Source organism: Budorcas taxicolor, chromosome 1 (assembly GCF_023091745.1).
Source record: "Budorcas taxicolor isolate Tak-1 chromosome 1, Takin1.1, whole genome shotgun sequence".
Classification (NCBI taxonomy): Eukaryota; Metazoa; Chordata; class Mammalia; order Artiodactyla; family Bovidae; genus Budorcas; species Budorcas taxicolor.
In genome coordinates, this window is record NC_068910.1 from 159,404,267 (window position 1) to 159,420,479 (window position 16,213).

Sequence of the window (16,213 nt, forward strand, 5' to 3'; positions counted from 1 at the left end):
GCTTCTTTATTTAAATCTAAACATGTGTGAAAATATAATTCTTTGTTATCTCTCCTTTTGGTCATCCTGATCATTCTTTGAGGTTGGCACAAAGCAGTGCTCAAATGTTACTGAACAAATGGAAATAAATGAACAAAGAACCCTGTTTTCTCAAGACAATAAGGCTTTACAAAGGGAAAAGAAAATATTTACCCAAGTCAATAAAATGAAAGTAAACCTATGACTACTGTCACTCTTGGGGGTTAGGCTAGGAGCTGACTATTCTTTGTGTTATTCTCTTTGGACACCCAAGTGGAAGCTTACAGATAGCCAGACGTTGTTAGTGGTCACTGAGGGGTGGGAGGTGGGTCCTGTGATCAAATGCAGACTGTCCGAACTACTCTACTGCTTGTTTCTGGCTCCAGTTAACATCTGGAATGGAAGTTTTAAAGGTTTTTTGCCTTTTGTCTAAGTGGCTTTCCCAGCGAAATGTGTATCTCGGAAAATTCAGACAAAAGGCATCTTCCCTAAGGAGCTGTGCCCACTTTGCCTTGGACTCGATTCTGTATTCAATGAATTAACCAGCAAACACAATGCAAGGGCGGTGAGGAGTACAGTGGAGATGATTCGGATTTTGTTCCCATGTTTCAGGACCTCTCAGAGAAGCAAAAGGCAACTGTAAAATGCCAAAACAATTGCATCTATTTTTATTTAAAAGGACTCTTTTTCCCATAACATCCTTTCTGACGTCCTCCATCATGAGCCTTTGAGTAAGTTTCCCAAAGAGTCTTTCAGGGAACACCAGTATTTGTGAGTAATGGCTGCACAGTGTCAGCCTACCTGTAATCGACAGCAATACTGTGCAGCAGGTAGCAGGTCCCTCATTTCAAAGCCGGTGTCTGTCCCGTGATAAACGAGCTCTAAGGATTCTTCATCTTCTCCCCACTCCAACCTGTACTCTGAGACGTCGGCACCAGAGCTTTCAGGACTCTGGAAAATTCAGAAATTTAATTTCATTGAGAAGAAAATCCTATGATGTTTGTGTTCAACTAATTATACCAAAAAAAAAAAAAAAAAAAGAGCAAGATGCCTCAGAATATTTGAAATACATGCAAAAGAAAAGCATGAAAAAGATACTCAATTTCCTCTTAATTTGGATCAATGGTAAAATTTCCATAACTCCTGGCAAGCACTAAGGCAGATGACTGTAAGAATCACCTACCTACATGTGAATTTTAGCTTTGTAGATCCCTTGTACCTTGCACTGGGGAACAGATAAAGTAGAAGAAACAAATTAATGCAGAACATGTGCCTGACTTACCTCCCAGCTCACTAGGACACATCCATCAGGCGTAAAAGAGATACAAGGTGCTTTGCACTGTCCAGGAGGCCCTGCAGCAGTGGTAATTTCTGAGACATCAGAATAGGGACCATACTGCAAGAGAGAAACACACATGTGCTTGTAGGGGTGTGTTAGGGATGTGCGTGCGTGTGTGTGTGCACACAACACAAGCTTATACCAAACAAGGAGTGTGTGTGTGTGTGTGTGTGTGCATATAACACAAGCTTATAACCAAACAAGGGCTAGGCTAATGGTATCATCAATACAACTGATTAAAAGCATTACCTAATGGTGTTCACTTTCAATTACATGAGTAGATTTTCTTCCCACATACATTACTTGAGTGGTAAATGTCTATTTTTTATATATATATATATATATATATATAATTTTTTTAATTCAAAAGGATTAGAAAGTTGGTTTATTATACATTTTTGCTGTGACCTAAGAAATAAAAAATACTGACTTTTGCTACATCACAGCATTGTGCTTTAATTTCTCAGGGCATTTCAAAGTAAACCAAGTCAGATGCATACTGTAGTTTAAGGCCTAAAAATCTGTGTGGAATTGTTGGTTATCAAATTTTGAGTATTTCTTCTAGTCACTGGTATTTTCCAATTTGAAACCAACAGTCCTATTAATGTTTGCTTGGCAGGCGCACCATCTCAACTATCTGCAGGTTTATACTGCATTCTCTCCTCCTCCCACCATCAGCGGTCACACTGCTCAGAGACAATCATCTCTATAGACGTAAAACGCATCGAGAGGACCAGAACCCCCACGTTAAGGTGGAATATGTGGTACTTAAAAGAACTGGGGCAAAGAGTAAAGTAATTTTCAGGAAGGAATGAGGAAGTCCAACCAGTCCATCCTAAAGGAGATCAGTCCTGGGTGTTCATTGGAAGGACTGATGCTAACGCTGAAACTCCAATACTTTGGCCACCTCATGCGAAGAGTTGCCTCATTGGAAAAGACCCTGATGCTGGGAGGGATTGGGGGCAGGAGGAGAAGGGGATGACAGAGGATGAGATGGCTGGATGGCATCACCGACTTGATGGACATGAGTCTGAGTAGACTCCGGGAGTTGCTAATGAACAGGGAGGCCTGGTATGCTGTGTTTCATGAGGTCACAAAGAGTTGGACACAACTGAGCAACTGAACTGAACTGAACTGAATGAGGAATATGACTGTGTTTTTCAAAATGGAGGAAAAAACATAAAGAAAAAAAGTCTTTGACATTTTCTAATATAACTTGCAAATATACTGAAGGTGGGGGAGAAACTGTCTGGAGTAGACCACAGAAGAGGACCACAAGTCAAATATATGGTTAAATTTCAATATAACAGGATTTAAAAATAAGGCTGAGATAGTTTCTTTAAACGACAAATTAGTAAAAGGAGAAAGTAAACCCCAATCAGTCCAGCTGCACATGTGTCTTTATCATGGCGAATATCTTCTTCAAAAGTTGAAGGGGAAAAGCACCAGAGTTTCATCTGCAGCATGGGTGATTATCACCATCCATCCTCTTTTTACTTATAAAAAGTAGGGTACAGAGGCTTTCTTATCTCTCACCAATACATTTTAATTGTCTAGTTTTGTGTGGGGGGTTTTTTTTTTAATGTAAATACCTGTATCTGAAATTCTTTCCTAATGGTGAATTAGAAGAGATCCAGCTCTTGTTCAAGGTTTGTGATCCTACTTCAGACCAAATGTTTTCAAACTAAGGCCTGGCTAACTCGAAACGGACTAAAGACAAAAACACTTCACTTCTGAAAGGCATGAATGAACACCTAGAAAAGTCACTGCCAACTTCCTGTCACTGTCAGTTTGGCTTTCTTTCTTACAAAAATCTCATTGATTAATTACATCTATTTATTTGTACAGAATGCATTTATACACTTCACTGGCTCTCTGTAGGGCGTTAGCAGCAGTTTGCCCTACCCACACCCCTTCCACCTTCTTTTACATTTCTGCCCATCTGTGACACACCAAAAAGCCCTATAGTTTCTGGGTCACTTTATTCTCACTATGAATCCACATCACTCTGCAATTAAAAAATCCAGTCACCTTTGTGCATATAGTCAGACCCTTTCAATCTTGAATAGCCCACCTCAACAACTTCAAATGGAGTACTAGAAAGGACCAGAGAGTTCTATGAAATTAAAAAAAAAAACACAAATAAGCTGGTCTCCCTAGCCTATACCCCAGTGGAGTTTTAAAAACTCACCTAAGACGCTGCTGAGTAATTTAGACAACATGGTAAAGGAATATTATGTAGTTCTAATTTCTCATAAGTGATTTATACAATCGATGAGAAACTAGGAAATTATTTTAAGAAACCACAAAAAGGCATCTAAACGGCAAAGTCCTTATTAACTTTGAGCTCTGTCTTAACAAGAGGACAAAAGAATCAAAATTTCCAATGCTGGGTCTACGTGAAACCAAAGCAGGGTTTCTTCAGAAATAAGATTTTACATACAGTTCTTTAATGGCTGTCATCGTTGGACAGATACAGATGAGGAATTTTAGGAGGGTGGAAATGGAAGTGCCAGGACCTCATGCTTTTTTGGTGATAAGTACTCACCCCTCCGTCATTCAGAGCCCGCACCCTGAAGCGATACACGGTTCCTGGAAGCAGGTTGCCCACGGTGCACTCGAGCTCAGGCCCATGGTACACCTCCGAAGCTACATCCTCCGGTTCTGTCATCTCCACGCTGTACTCCGAGACCTCACAGCCACTTTCAGAGGCAGGAACATCTGGGAATGGAGAACGCTGTTCATCTTAGAACATTTTTATTATTTCTGGTTGGCCCTATCACACCTTACATTCTATGATGTTTGCAAAATATCATGTAGGTAGCCTGTCCTTGATATTTACAAAAGAACCCCCACTTCAAAAGGAGAAAGAGATACAAAAGAAAGTTTCTTAATGATGTTATCCATACTTTTCAAAGCAAGTACATTTAATGATATGAACAAAATGATTCCAAAACCATAGAACTTTTAGGCAATTCCTTTACATTCTAATGCAAGGTAAAGGCAAGAATTAGAGGGGAGAAAAATCTTCTTTTTAACCTGAAACCAAAGGACATATTAAATCAAGTTAGAGAACCCCAAACTGGCATAACATCTTAATTTAGATATTAAGTGATGGGGAACAATAGTCTGACAGAGTTCTGCAGGTTTATATTTGCAATTTTACATGCTGTGAATCATTAATATGACAGGAAATGCTAACATAGCTTGAGCTGAGACTGTAAAACACCAGGACCCACACACGACAGGGTGGTAAAGGTGAGGAGGATACAGATGCTACCTAATGAACAGTTTCTTGGTTTAACCTCTTTATTAAGCACAACTTTTATTTTATGAATAGAGTTGAGGAATTCCTGCTCGGAAACATTTTCTAGAACAGTGCCCTCTGAGGGCAGGGGATGAGTAGCACCTGCGGCACCATCAGGAACAGGAGGATGGGCCATAGGGCTGGGTGCTCACAAATCCAAGCCCACGTACATTAAACAGAATGTGGGCATTTTCAATAGACACAGAGCTGGTTTTCAGAAGAAAGACCTGAAACTTAATTACAAGGCAGTAAGTCTTAAACTCGACCTCCAATTGTCCAAACTGGCGACGTGAAGATGTGGTCACTCACCCCACTCTAAGTGGACTTCTTTGTGCTTTGGTCTACCCAAAACCCTCGGTGGGCGACACTGACCTGGTGCAATGCTTAGTGTGCGAACAGGGAGACTTTCAGAACACTGCAGAAGAAACACCAAAGAGAACCGTCTCTTAGTTACTATGCACTTTTTAGAGCTCTACATACCAGGCAAATTCCACTCCATACCAGCAAACGCTGCCAAGGAGGGGGTTACATATTGAATGTGTACAGTTCTTACGCAATAAGATCTTCGTCTCTAAGTGTGTAGTGCACGTGTATATTTGTGTATGTTTTGAGTATGGACATATGCATATGGAACTGGTAAAACTAATTATTTCTGGTGTCAGATGTGCAAACTTACATTTTGACTGTTGTGTATCCCAAGCACACAGTTACCTCCCTTTAAACTAAAAATCAGACCCTTCCTGAGGACAGAGGAGAACACAAAACAACAGCTGGATGAGGTTTGTAAACAGTGCCATAAATGGCCCATCATCCACATACAGAGCAAAAAAGCAAATAAAGTCAGCTGAGTGTGACATTAACCAGCAGGTTCTGCTAACGTTAAAATCATCAGGGCTTCTTTTTTGCAGGGTCTGGTTGTGTAAGGCTGGTGGTATGGAAGCTGACACCTTTTTGAGATATGAGGAACACGGTAGAGACATGCAGCTCAACCAACCTCATCCTCCTGAGGAAATGCGGTGCAGAGGAGATGTGTTTATACATTCAAGGGGCACCGCTGCCTCTGTGCAGACTTGTGCAGCACCTCGCGTGTTAAGAGAAGCTCACCAATCACCTGTGACTTTGAGGTCAACCTGGCTCACCCTCGGAGATACTGTATAAATGTCGTTGAGCTGGACCCTTTTTTTAAACCTGAGAATTCTGTCTAAATATACAGTCTAGACTTCACAATACTGCTATCCTTGGGGGAAAAAGAAAATAAACATGACAGTGTCAGAGGTGGGTTGACTGGCAAAATCTGGCACCTATGGCAGGTGTTCTCTTGAAAAGTCAACCCAGTACAGGGCTATAAGCCGTCTTCTGTGCACGCCCTCTCTCAGCACTACTGATTTCCAAACCACGATGCTAAATATCTCTATGATGAAAATGGTTTTTACCATATTTTTACCATATCGCCTCTCACTCACTTTCTAAGTGTTCATCATTTAGATAACGATCTCATTTCCTGAACACTTCATGTGTACTTGTTTTGAGCGCATGAGAACACTGTGAAGTTGAAAGCAAGTTTTCTGACATGTTGAACGGTTGGTCTAAGGCCATATAAATTGTAGACAATGGTGGTGGTCATTCTGTGATGTATAAAAATATTAACTCACTGTGTTGTGACAGGAAACTTATATAATATTGTAAGTCAATTATACTTCAATTTTTTAAAAAGGCAGACAACAAGAGAACTCAGGAGAACTGGTACTACCTACAGGTGTATAGGTTGGGCACTGTGCAATCTCAGGAGATGCAATTCAGCTCAGTTATCCTAGGTATATGTGGCTTTACAAGCATTTTCCAGCAGATGGCAGTAAAGTATCAAGAGGAAGGTGTATCTCACATTCTTACAAAACTGCCAAAGTAACAGCAAAGCTGAGCTGGAGGTTGTATCTTTTTGCTCTAAAGTCTAAGCTTTTCTATCATTGTGATAACTGAGGTTCACCCCCGTATTTGTTAGCCAATGCAAATTGCAGACCACCTTCAATTTTCAACTGTGATGTGGTCATGCCCAAGTCTTGGAAAGCAGCACAATTCAGTTGAGAATCATCTGGGTCTATCTTTCTATACCCTCTAAAGCACAATTCAGAAAACTCTGATGTGATACCATGGCAGGCTGTAGTACCAAGATTTATTTTTTAAAAGAAATTTACTCTGATGTTACAGATAGGCTGTCTGAATTTGACCAAAGAGGTTTACTTTCACACTAAAACAAAACCAACCTGACTGTGTCCACCAGTACTTATGCAGCATGCTCGGAGTTTGTACAAAGTGCCTGGTTTCAAGTGGGTGAAAGTGTACTCTGTAGCCGACCCACTGTAGGCCACTTCCCACTGACTCGCTGCAAAATAAGACCATGTGTGAGTTTATGCCTTTTGTAAAAATGTAATAGTACCAACCATTCCTGATAAGAAAAAGCTCTAAGTGGTTTCTGTGAAAACCAGCATCTCCTATTCTTTTCTTCTTTTTTAAACAGTCACAGGGCTCTCTTTCCATTTCCTTTACAAAATGAAATACTAAAATAACATGAAGGCATTTTTAATACTTAGCACTGCTGGTTATAATACTTAATATTACCATGATCACATTTGCTGAGTGTGGAGGTTTAGATGCTGGAAAGCACATGAAATCTGTAGTTGGCCCCGTAGCAGGAGATGGTATTGAGCAAGTTGGCAAGTGGTGATGGTGTGAGAAGCCCCTGGGGCCAGCTGGGCAGGGGGAAGCAGGCTCAGCCATAAGGTTCCTGGTCAGCCCAGGGCACCACTGAAGAGTTTCTCCTGGTTCTTATCTGCCTGGAGGTCACAGCGAGTGAACTCCCCCGACCCCATCCCAGCCATATAGACCAAGTCCTTTGAGGAAAGGCCTGCTGTCTCCATGGAGCCCCACTTCAGACAAAAATACCCAAGACAGTGACTTTAAAGATGAAACACTCAGTATGACCCAGGTTATCTAACCACTTCTGGGGATTAAAGAAAGCAAGCAGGGCCACCAAGGGGCCGGGGTGAGGCTGCTGCCACCAGGCGAAGAGCATTGTGTGTGTGTGTGGGGGGGGTGCTTCAACCACCTAGGACATTTATTACTCCTTGCTTTGCTCCCACTAACACTATGTTCCCAGCAGACTATTTGAAAGGAGTGTTTTACTCCATGCAATTGTTTTAGGGAAAATACTTTTGCCCTCTTCCACGACAGTTACTTGGAGAAGGAAATGGCAATTCCTGGAGAATCCCATGGACAGAGGAGCCTGGTGGGCTACGGTCCATGGGGTTGCAAAGATTCAGACATGACTGAGCGACATATATACACACACGATAGTTACTAACTTCCACAAATACTCTCAGCTGCTTATTAGGCCAGATTTACAATAAAGTCTGGCGAAAGAAATGGCAACTCACTCCAGTACTCTTGCTTGGAAAATTCCATGGATGGAGGAGCCTCGCAGGCTACGGTCCATGGGGTTGCAAAGAGCTGGACATGACTGAGTGACTTCACTTTCTTTCTACAATGAAGTCACATGCACAAGGGCCATATAGGAACAAGGCGGAATAATAAAGATAGTCATTCTGACATAACTGATTAGATGACCTGCACTGCAAAGGCAACTAGGAACAAGGACTAGAGAGGAGACTGAATTAATCGCTGATGTCATGCGCTACCACACCGCTGACTTTACGTGCAGAATGGCATCTACTTTTAATCAGCCACAGTGGTCAAGAGAGCCACAAAACTTCACAATATATTTAGTTTTTCACAATGAGACACTGAATATACATGACTTCTCTCAAAGGTCTGATTTTTAGCATAGAATATGATTTTACGTTAAGAACAGCTGTGCCCATCTCTGAGTATTATGAGTTTTTTTGGCTTAAAATAGGGTAGGGCCCAACTGATGTCAAAATAAAACATTCCAGGTGGCTATCATGGCACAGAATAAAAAGCAAGCCACACACCTGCACAGACTGTTTGTAAAAGTTGCTGTTAACTCTTCCTGCCGTCCCCGCCATGTATATCACTTAAAAAAACAAAGTACTAGTTACAGGGATCATTAGAGTGGTGGTGAGGCAGGTGTCATTTTTATAGTTCTGAGGACTTTACTTTTTTCTATTAAAGCATAATAAATTTTATTCGAAAGAAGATCTAAGAATTTTTTAGAAAACACTATGGAAGGAATCTGACCTCTAACACTGTCCCACTTTAGCTCACCTAGTGTAAGGAATAAGGATTAAATAATCTGACTGAGAAATCACAACAAAAATGAAGACATTTCCTGAATTTGTTACAGTGTGTTATGCTTGTCAGCAGCCCACAACAATATGTTGTTATCCCCTGTGCACCGATTCATTCTTTCTGCTGATCGCTTCTGACACTTTCTCTGCTTATAAGAATTTCTACAGAAAGTATGCCAAGAGAGATGAAAAACATATTTATTCGATTAATGAGGAGCTTTGGCTTAAAGAAGTGACAAAGATTTTAAAAAGCATGATAAAAATATATATATCAAGCAGACTGATCCCTGATGCTGTTTGAAAGAAAAAACTGTCAATACATGATTAAAGTCCGTTTACCGTAGTACCTCTATCAACAGAATAAATGATCGCCCACTATAATGGATCCCCACTCCAGTACTCTTGCCTGGAAAGTCCTATGGACGGAGGAGCCTGGTGGGCTGCTGTCTATGGGGTCACACAGAGTCGGACACGACTGAGCGACTTCACTTTCCCTTTTCATTTTCATGCATTAGAGAAGGAAATGGCAACCCACTCCCGTGTTCTTGTCTGGAGAATCCCAGGGACGGGGGAGCCTGGTGGGCTGCCGTCTATGGGGTTGCACAGAGTCGGACACGACTGAAGTGACTTAGCAGCAGCAGCAGCACTATTATTATACAGATGTTTATCTTATTAGAAAACAGGACTTGAATAAGAATTTCTACAAACTTCACCTTCAGAATTTCCATCAGTAATCTCCAGCAAGTACTTGAGTATTTCTGAACCACCATTGTCCTTTGGAGGATCTGGAAAGTAAGCAAATGTCTTATTAGTTATAAAAGCATATTGACTTTTGTTAGTAAACATTATTAGAACACACAGAACCATGTAACATTAGACTGTATAAATTCTGGATTCAACTAAAAGACACAAATAACATTTCACCCAACTCCTTACTTGAAAAACAAAAGAAACAAAAACACCAAGAAACCTTCTGACTATGCAAAGTTTACAGAGCTAGAAATGCTGAAGAGTTAGCATTTAGCGAAATGTGAACAAAACTCGAAATATAACTTTATTTTTCTAAGAGTTATGCTCAAATATTTATTTTGAGAATTCTAAAGCCTGTTCTTCAATATTTGATGGTTTTTATATAAAACAAAATATTCATGTACCTCTTTTCAAAAATTATTTTATTCTTTATTTCACTTAAATCATCACGACCAATTCTTTTGTGAGATGGAAAGAGAGGGAAAGGGAGGTGTAAAAATTATTGATGAAATAAATAAAACATCAGAATATAACAAATATGTTCATCACAGTTTGCTGCTAAGCAAACTTTACATCCCAAGGGAACCTAATAGAAAATCAGATCAACTGGAACCTGTACCAAAGAGGCGGTTTGCAAAAGGGGTTCTGGCTTGTTACTAGAACCCTGTGTACCTTAGCTATTTGTCTACTGCTAACCCAGGGCCTGCAAGAATTCTTTTCTGAGCAGAAAAATACCTTTTTTCAAGACTACACAGAATTTGCCTCTCCTATCAACTGGCCATCTATGTTTTAGACATATTCTCGGGTTACTCATATAGATTTAGAAACTTTAATCCCTCTTTTCACCTGTAATTTCCATTAATATACATGAATTTCAGTAGTAGGTATTTACAGCAGTAATTAAACAGTTAAATATTTTGGCATTTGGGGCCTCCCTGGTGGCTCAGACGCTGAAAGAATCCGCCTGCAATGCAGGAGACCCAGGTTCAATCCCTGGGTCAGGAAGACCCCGTGGAGAAGGGAATAGCAATAGGAAACCCCATGGACAGAGGAGCCTGGTAGATTACAATCCATGGGGTTGCAGAGTTGGACAAGACTGAGCGACTCTTAACAGTTACCAATGAAAGTAAATGTTCAGTGTTGACAGAAATTTCTAGGATATTCTGAGAAAAAGAAGCTTTAGATCTGGCAAAAAGCACACCTAGATTTTTTTTGTTTCTTTTAATCATATCCGTGTTGCAGGGAATAATTCTGTCTCTAAATTACCACATAACTTGTAGCGGTGCTATGTCTCTGTGGTTGGTCTCTAATAATGATTTAGTTATGTTTTACATTTCCTTTGTATCACTTGACTGCCAGGTAAAATCATTTTTTTGTCTGTTAGGTAGTTACTATTATTATATGATGTTGCTGCTGCTGCTGCTGCTAAGTCGCTTCAGTCGTGTCCGACTCTGTGTGACTCCGTAGATGGCAGCCCAGCAGGCTCCCCTGTCCCTGGGGTTTTCCAGGCAAGAGTACTGGAGTGGGGTGCCATTGCCTTCTCCGAGTATACGATGTTAGTGATGATCATACACATTGTAACAGTTTCACATACAGTTGCAAACGTTTATCCACACTCTAATGGCATTCATTTCATTGAAATAATCCACGCAGCATGTGAGACACAATATCCTTCTATCAGATTCCTACAAATGGCATATAATGAACTTCAATATGGAAACTTCCTGAAGTCCAAGACTTCTGATTATATACAAACAACAAAAACTAAAGTCTTCTAAATTCATTGTATCTTAAACATTCTGTAAAATTTAATATGACTTAACCTAAATTTTGAAATCTATTTTCAATACTAACTTTATAAATCAATTTTCATATTAAATATTGCTACATTTTAAGGGAAAGTTACTGAAGAATGATATATTCAGAGACTATCACATACAAATCATTAATATATTAAAATGCAGGTGGAAGAAGTGTCTTACAGGAAAATCATGAAGTAAATGAAATGCTCTTACAATTGTCAATTTTACCAACTGGTGGCATTGTCAGGATATTTCTAATATATATATTTCAAACATGTAAAACTCCCTCAGATAATATGTTTCTTTGTTAACTGGTTTGTCACTACTGAAATTAATCAAGTTTAAAAAAAATCTGTCAAAAAAGGCAGCAGCACCATCAATAGTAATAAAACATACCCCATTTGACACTAAAGCCGTGAGACATAACTGGTCCTTTAATGAGGGGTCTTGTAGGTGGTCCAGGCCTGTCAGGACTCGTTGTACAAACCAAAACTTCACTTGGGCAGCTTTTCCCTTCCATATTAGAAGCAGTCAGCTGTAACACAACCGATAACACATTCATACGCTTTAGACAGCAAGTCTTAAACCAGCGGTGACGTTCAATACGGCAAAAGCAAGGCATCCATGAACTCAGACACACTACACACACTCTCCCTTGCTCTCTCACAATCTCAAACTACTAATTCGTAAGTGTTTCTTTAATGGAGTACTTATTTCCTGTATAGTTTACTTATTAACAATTAAAAATGAAACAACAAGGTAGGTTTTAGCTAAAGACATTTTTACCTTTTCGAAAATACAAAACAAAACCAGTATGTCTCCACCCAGTTCATTTTGTTTTATGGAAGGAAAATATGGGGCGGGGAGTGGGCAGCAGATATAAAGAACCTTGCTAGCCTTGATTATTTAAGAGTAGGACAATGCCACCTTGTGGAGAATTGCTGGCAGTATTCCTCTGATCTCATAGCCAGCCATCGAATAGCAAGGTTTCTTAAAATATCAAAAACTATCAGTTTTCCTTTAGTAGTCACACGTTCCACTTGACAATCTGACAAATATTTACTGAGTGACTCCTACAAGTTAAATAACATGATTTGGCTCACAAATTAAGAGAGGGAAAGACAGAATCAGAAGACAACCACATCTCTCCAAAACACACACTGTTGCACAGAAAAGTACAATGCTGTGCTAGGATCAATAAACACTAAGGCAGCACAGAAGGCAGCCTGCTGTCTCCTCTCTCCTAATGAGATCGCAAAACTGTCTTCTGCTACAATACCGTGTCCCATGGTGACATCAGCAGTGGTTGTCCAGAGCCTAACGGGAGAGGGGTGTAGGTAATAGAAGAGAAAATGAAAAATGGCTGAGAAAAAGAAAATGGGCAAAAGAGCAAAGGACAACGGAAAAAAAGGAAATCTGATGAAAAGAAGAAACTGAATAGAAGGATGTAAAGTGCAGGTGAGAGACAGGTACACTGGGCACCTGGTCCGAATCTTCCTGGGCAAGGGCATCTAGCCTCATTGTTATGTAATTTACTATAGCACATTACAGTGACAGGTTTCTTTTCTGAAAAGCCGAGGGTGGGTTTTAAAATTAAAGTATGGTGTGTATTTTATAGATATTACTTTAAAAGTGTAAAGTGCAGCAACCTTAAAAATGTTTTTAACCTTAAAAAAAGTTGATTTAAAATGATAAAGGGGTAAAACATAAAAGAGCTTTATTTTTAAGCGGTTCAAGTACCCAAATGACTGACTTACCCTGAATTTATACTGTGTGCTTCTTTTGAGATTTTTCACAGTACAGGTTAAATCCTCTCCAGTGTATTTTGGGTGGAAAAGGTTATCCTGAAAAGGCAAAGCCAGAAAGAAACATCAGTATCATAAAATCTGGGCATTAAATCCCTTGTATGTAGGAGTTTTATACTGCTCCTTTCCATCATCACTGTGGGCCAGAAGTCTGGCAGCTATAGCAAAAATAGGGCCAGAATCCCATAGTGCTTTAAGTAAAACTTTAACTGTTATCACATCATAATCTGTCCTGATCTGGGCACTATTATTGTGAGACTAACCCTAATGTGAAAGAGAATAATGCTCTCTCTTTGAAAAAGTGCAAATTTGCTTTGGAATAGATGCCATCATAAACTTTCCTCACAGAGCAAACTTTTTCTGGTTACTCAATAAGCATTTTAAACAAAGAATTTAACTACCAAATTAATGAAGCAGTATGTAGTTAAAAAAAAATTACTTAACAACATTGTCATGAAAAAACGCTCTTGTGCAGAAGTTCTTATTGTCAAGCTGCAATGTACTATGTAATAAACAGTGGTTGGGGTTTCTGACACAGTGTCTTCTGGCTAACGGGGAAAGGCAAGCTTGGATAGGGAAGATATAGCCCTTCAACGGGATAAATGTCCCACTGACAGCTAACTGTATGGAATTCATACAACAGTATTCTTAGTCATGCGTGCATCCAGTGATCCACCCCCATTCATCCACCCGATCTCAGAGCACCCCTGTTGCACCAAGCTCTTTTCCATGCTCTAGAGGTTTAGCACCACCCAAGAACAAAGTCTTGCCCATCAGAAACTATATCACAGCTGGAGAAAGCAATTAAAAAACTCTGCATACAAATATGAAGCATGTTGTGTGGTGTTAAGTGCTATTAGATGAAAAATAAAGCTGGGTAAGAGAACAGAGTGTGCAATAAAGCTAGGGAGCATTGCTTTCTATAGCTCTCCAGGCTCAATGAAGCAGTCACATGCGGCTCTTCCAATAAATTAAATACAATTAAAAATTCAGTTCCGTGGGCTGACAGCCACATCTCAAGTGCTCCACAGCCCTGTGTGACTAGGCTCTATCTTATTACAGAGCACAAATTACAGAACATCTCCATCACCACAGAAAGTGCTCCTGGACAGTGCTGTCATACAAGGCGGTCAGGGAAGGGCTCTCTAAAGAGGTGACATGTGAGAAGAGACCTGAAGGAAATGAGGGTGGTGACTCAAAGATATCTGAAGGGGCATGTGAGCCAGAGGGCACAGGAGCTGCAAAGGCACTGTGGGAGGGCATGGCTGGTGTGCTCAGGGAGATGACAGCAGCAGGAACAGGTCAGTGATGAAGACCCTGAATTCGGAGGACCTGGAAGTCATTCTGAGAGTACTGGCTTCTCCTCTGGAAGAGAAGGGAAGGCACTGGGATGGGAAGCGTTCTGAGAAGAGCACCAACATGCCGTATTTTATTTAACAGGCTCACTCTGGCTTCATGTGCAGAACAGAGCGTAAGGAAGAAAGTAGAGAAAATACTTAAGAGGCCATTCCGACAACCCAGGGGCGAGATGATGGTGGCTGGGAAAGTATAGTAGCTGTGCAGAGGCTGAGAAATGATCAGATTTCTGGGTAACTTTGGAAGGGAGATTTACAAGGATTTGCTGACTGATTACATATAAGGTCTGGTGGCTCAGACAGTAAAGAATCTGCCTGAATGTTGGAGACCTGGGTTCGATCCCCGGGTTGGAAAGATCCCTGGGGAAGGGAACGGCGGCCTGCTCTAGTATTCTTGCCTGGAGAAGTCCATGGACAGAGGACCCTGGTGGGCTACAGCCCATGGGGCCAGACATGACTGAGAGACTAACGCAACAACACAACACACACATGAGGCCAAGGATGACGCCACAGGTTTCTGCTTCCCCAAAGGAAAGGTCGGGGATGCCATTTACTGATCTGGGGAAGACTGTGGGAAGGACAGGTTTCTGCTGGCGGTTGCACTGGTAGAAATTAAGAGTTTGGTTTCCGATTTAGGCAGTGAATCTAATTTCACAGTGTACCCTGTAGCTGTGATAAAACCGACTTTACAGAATGCACACAGGTATGACGTGTGCCAGACTTACATTTTCATCCTCCTGGATTTCCAAGGTGTAGGTGACTACTTCCTCAGGTGAGCAGCCTTCTGGTTTATTCCACTGCAGTGTGACCCATGTGACCCCAGCTCGAACAAGTCTTGGTGCTGAGGGCATCTGAGGAATGTTTCCTAACGTGTAGCACACCACCTCTTGGCTATACCCACTGGAGAGAAACAGACCGGGTGAGACACATTTAGGAGCACGTGGAGGAGTCTCGGCATTTCAAAAGCTACCGTGTGACTGGCTTGGGTTGCTAAGTCTGTGGCCTGACAGGTTCAGCGAGCAAAGGCAGGCAAGGATCCTTTGGGTGATGTTCCTTACCACAACTTCAGTGTGCCCCAATCACCCACTCCCTACTTAGCCTACTACTAGAAAAGCATACTGTGTTACAGGACAATATATTTAAAAATGTATTTCTCCCACAGGCACCTGGGAGTAAGCACAGTGTGATGCTGACAAGCTAAGAGCCACAGCTACCAAGGAACTGTCAAATCAATGCATATAAGGGTAAACAACTGTCTGTTGATAAAATAAACATCTTACAAATATGTACGCTGCCATTTCCCAAAAGTTTGTGGATGCTTTTAATTCATTTATAAATTCTGAAGCTATAGAAGCCTTTATCAATATGACTGTTCAACTAGTGAACTCTAAAAACACAATGGCTATCATGGGTACGGAAAGAGGGCTGAAAAGCTTGTGATCTTAACAAGTTCTTTAGGCTGAAAAAAGGGTTGGGACCAATCATGTGCTGAACCTTTAAGAAGATTTTTGACAAGCAGTGATGAAAGCAAAAGATTTTTCTCTTAATCAACAGTTACCCAGGCAGTGCAATTGA

The 16,213-nt window shown here is 40.8% G+C and overlaps 1 protein-coding gene across 1 annotated transcript in view; it reads right to left on the reverse strand.

The window, feature by feature from the left end:
- Positions 1 to 16,213, reverse strand: part of FNDC3B (fibronectin type III domain containing 3B) — a 354,012-nt gene that overhangs the window by 46,622 nt on the left and 291,177 nt on the right. The window contains exons 13-21 of the mRNA XM_052638946.1: positions 15,364 to 15,538; positions 13,236 to 13,322; positions 11,875 to 12,013; positions 9,640 to 9,711; positions 6,926 to 7,044; positions 4,974 to 5,079; positions 3,906 to 4,078; positions 1,301 to 1,414; positions 820 to 969 (exon numbers count right to left, since the gene is read on the reverse strand). Coding sequence (XP_052494906.1) covers positions 820 to 969; positions 1,301 to 1,414; positions 3,906 to 4,078; positions 4,974 to 5,079; positions 6,926 to 7,044; positions 9,640 to 9,711; positions 11,875 to 12,013; positions 13,236 to 13,322; positions 15,364 to 15,538 — 1,135 coding nt within the window. The remainder of the gene's footprint in view (positions 1 to 819; positions 970 to 1,300; positions 1,415 to 3,905; positions 4,079 to 4,973; positions 5,080 to 6,925; positions 7,045 to 9,639; positions 9,712 to 11,874; positions 12,014 to 13,235; positions 13,323 to 15,363; positions 15,539 to 16,213) is intronic.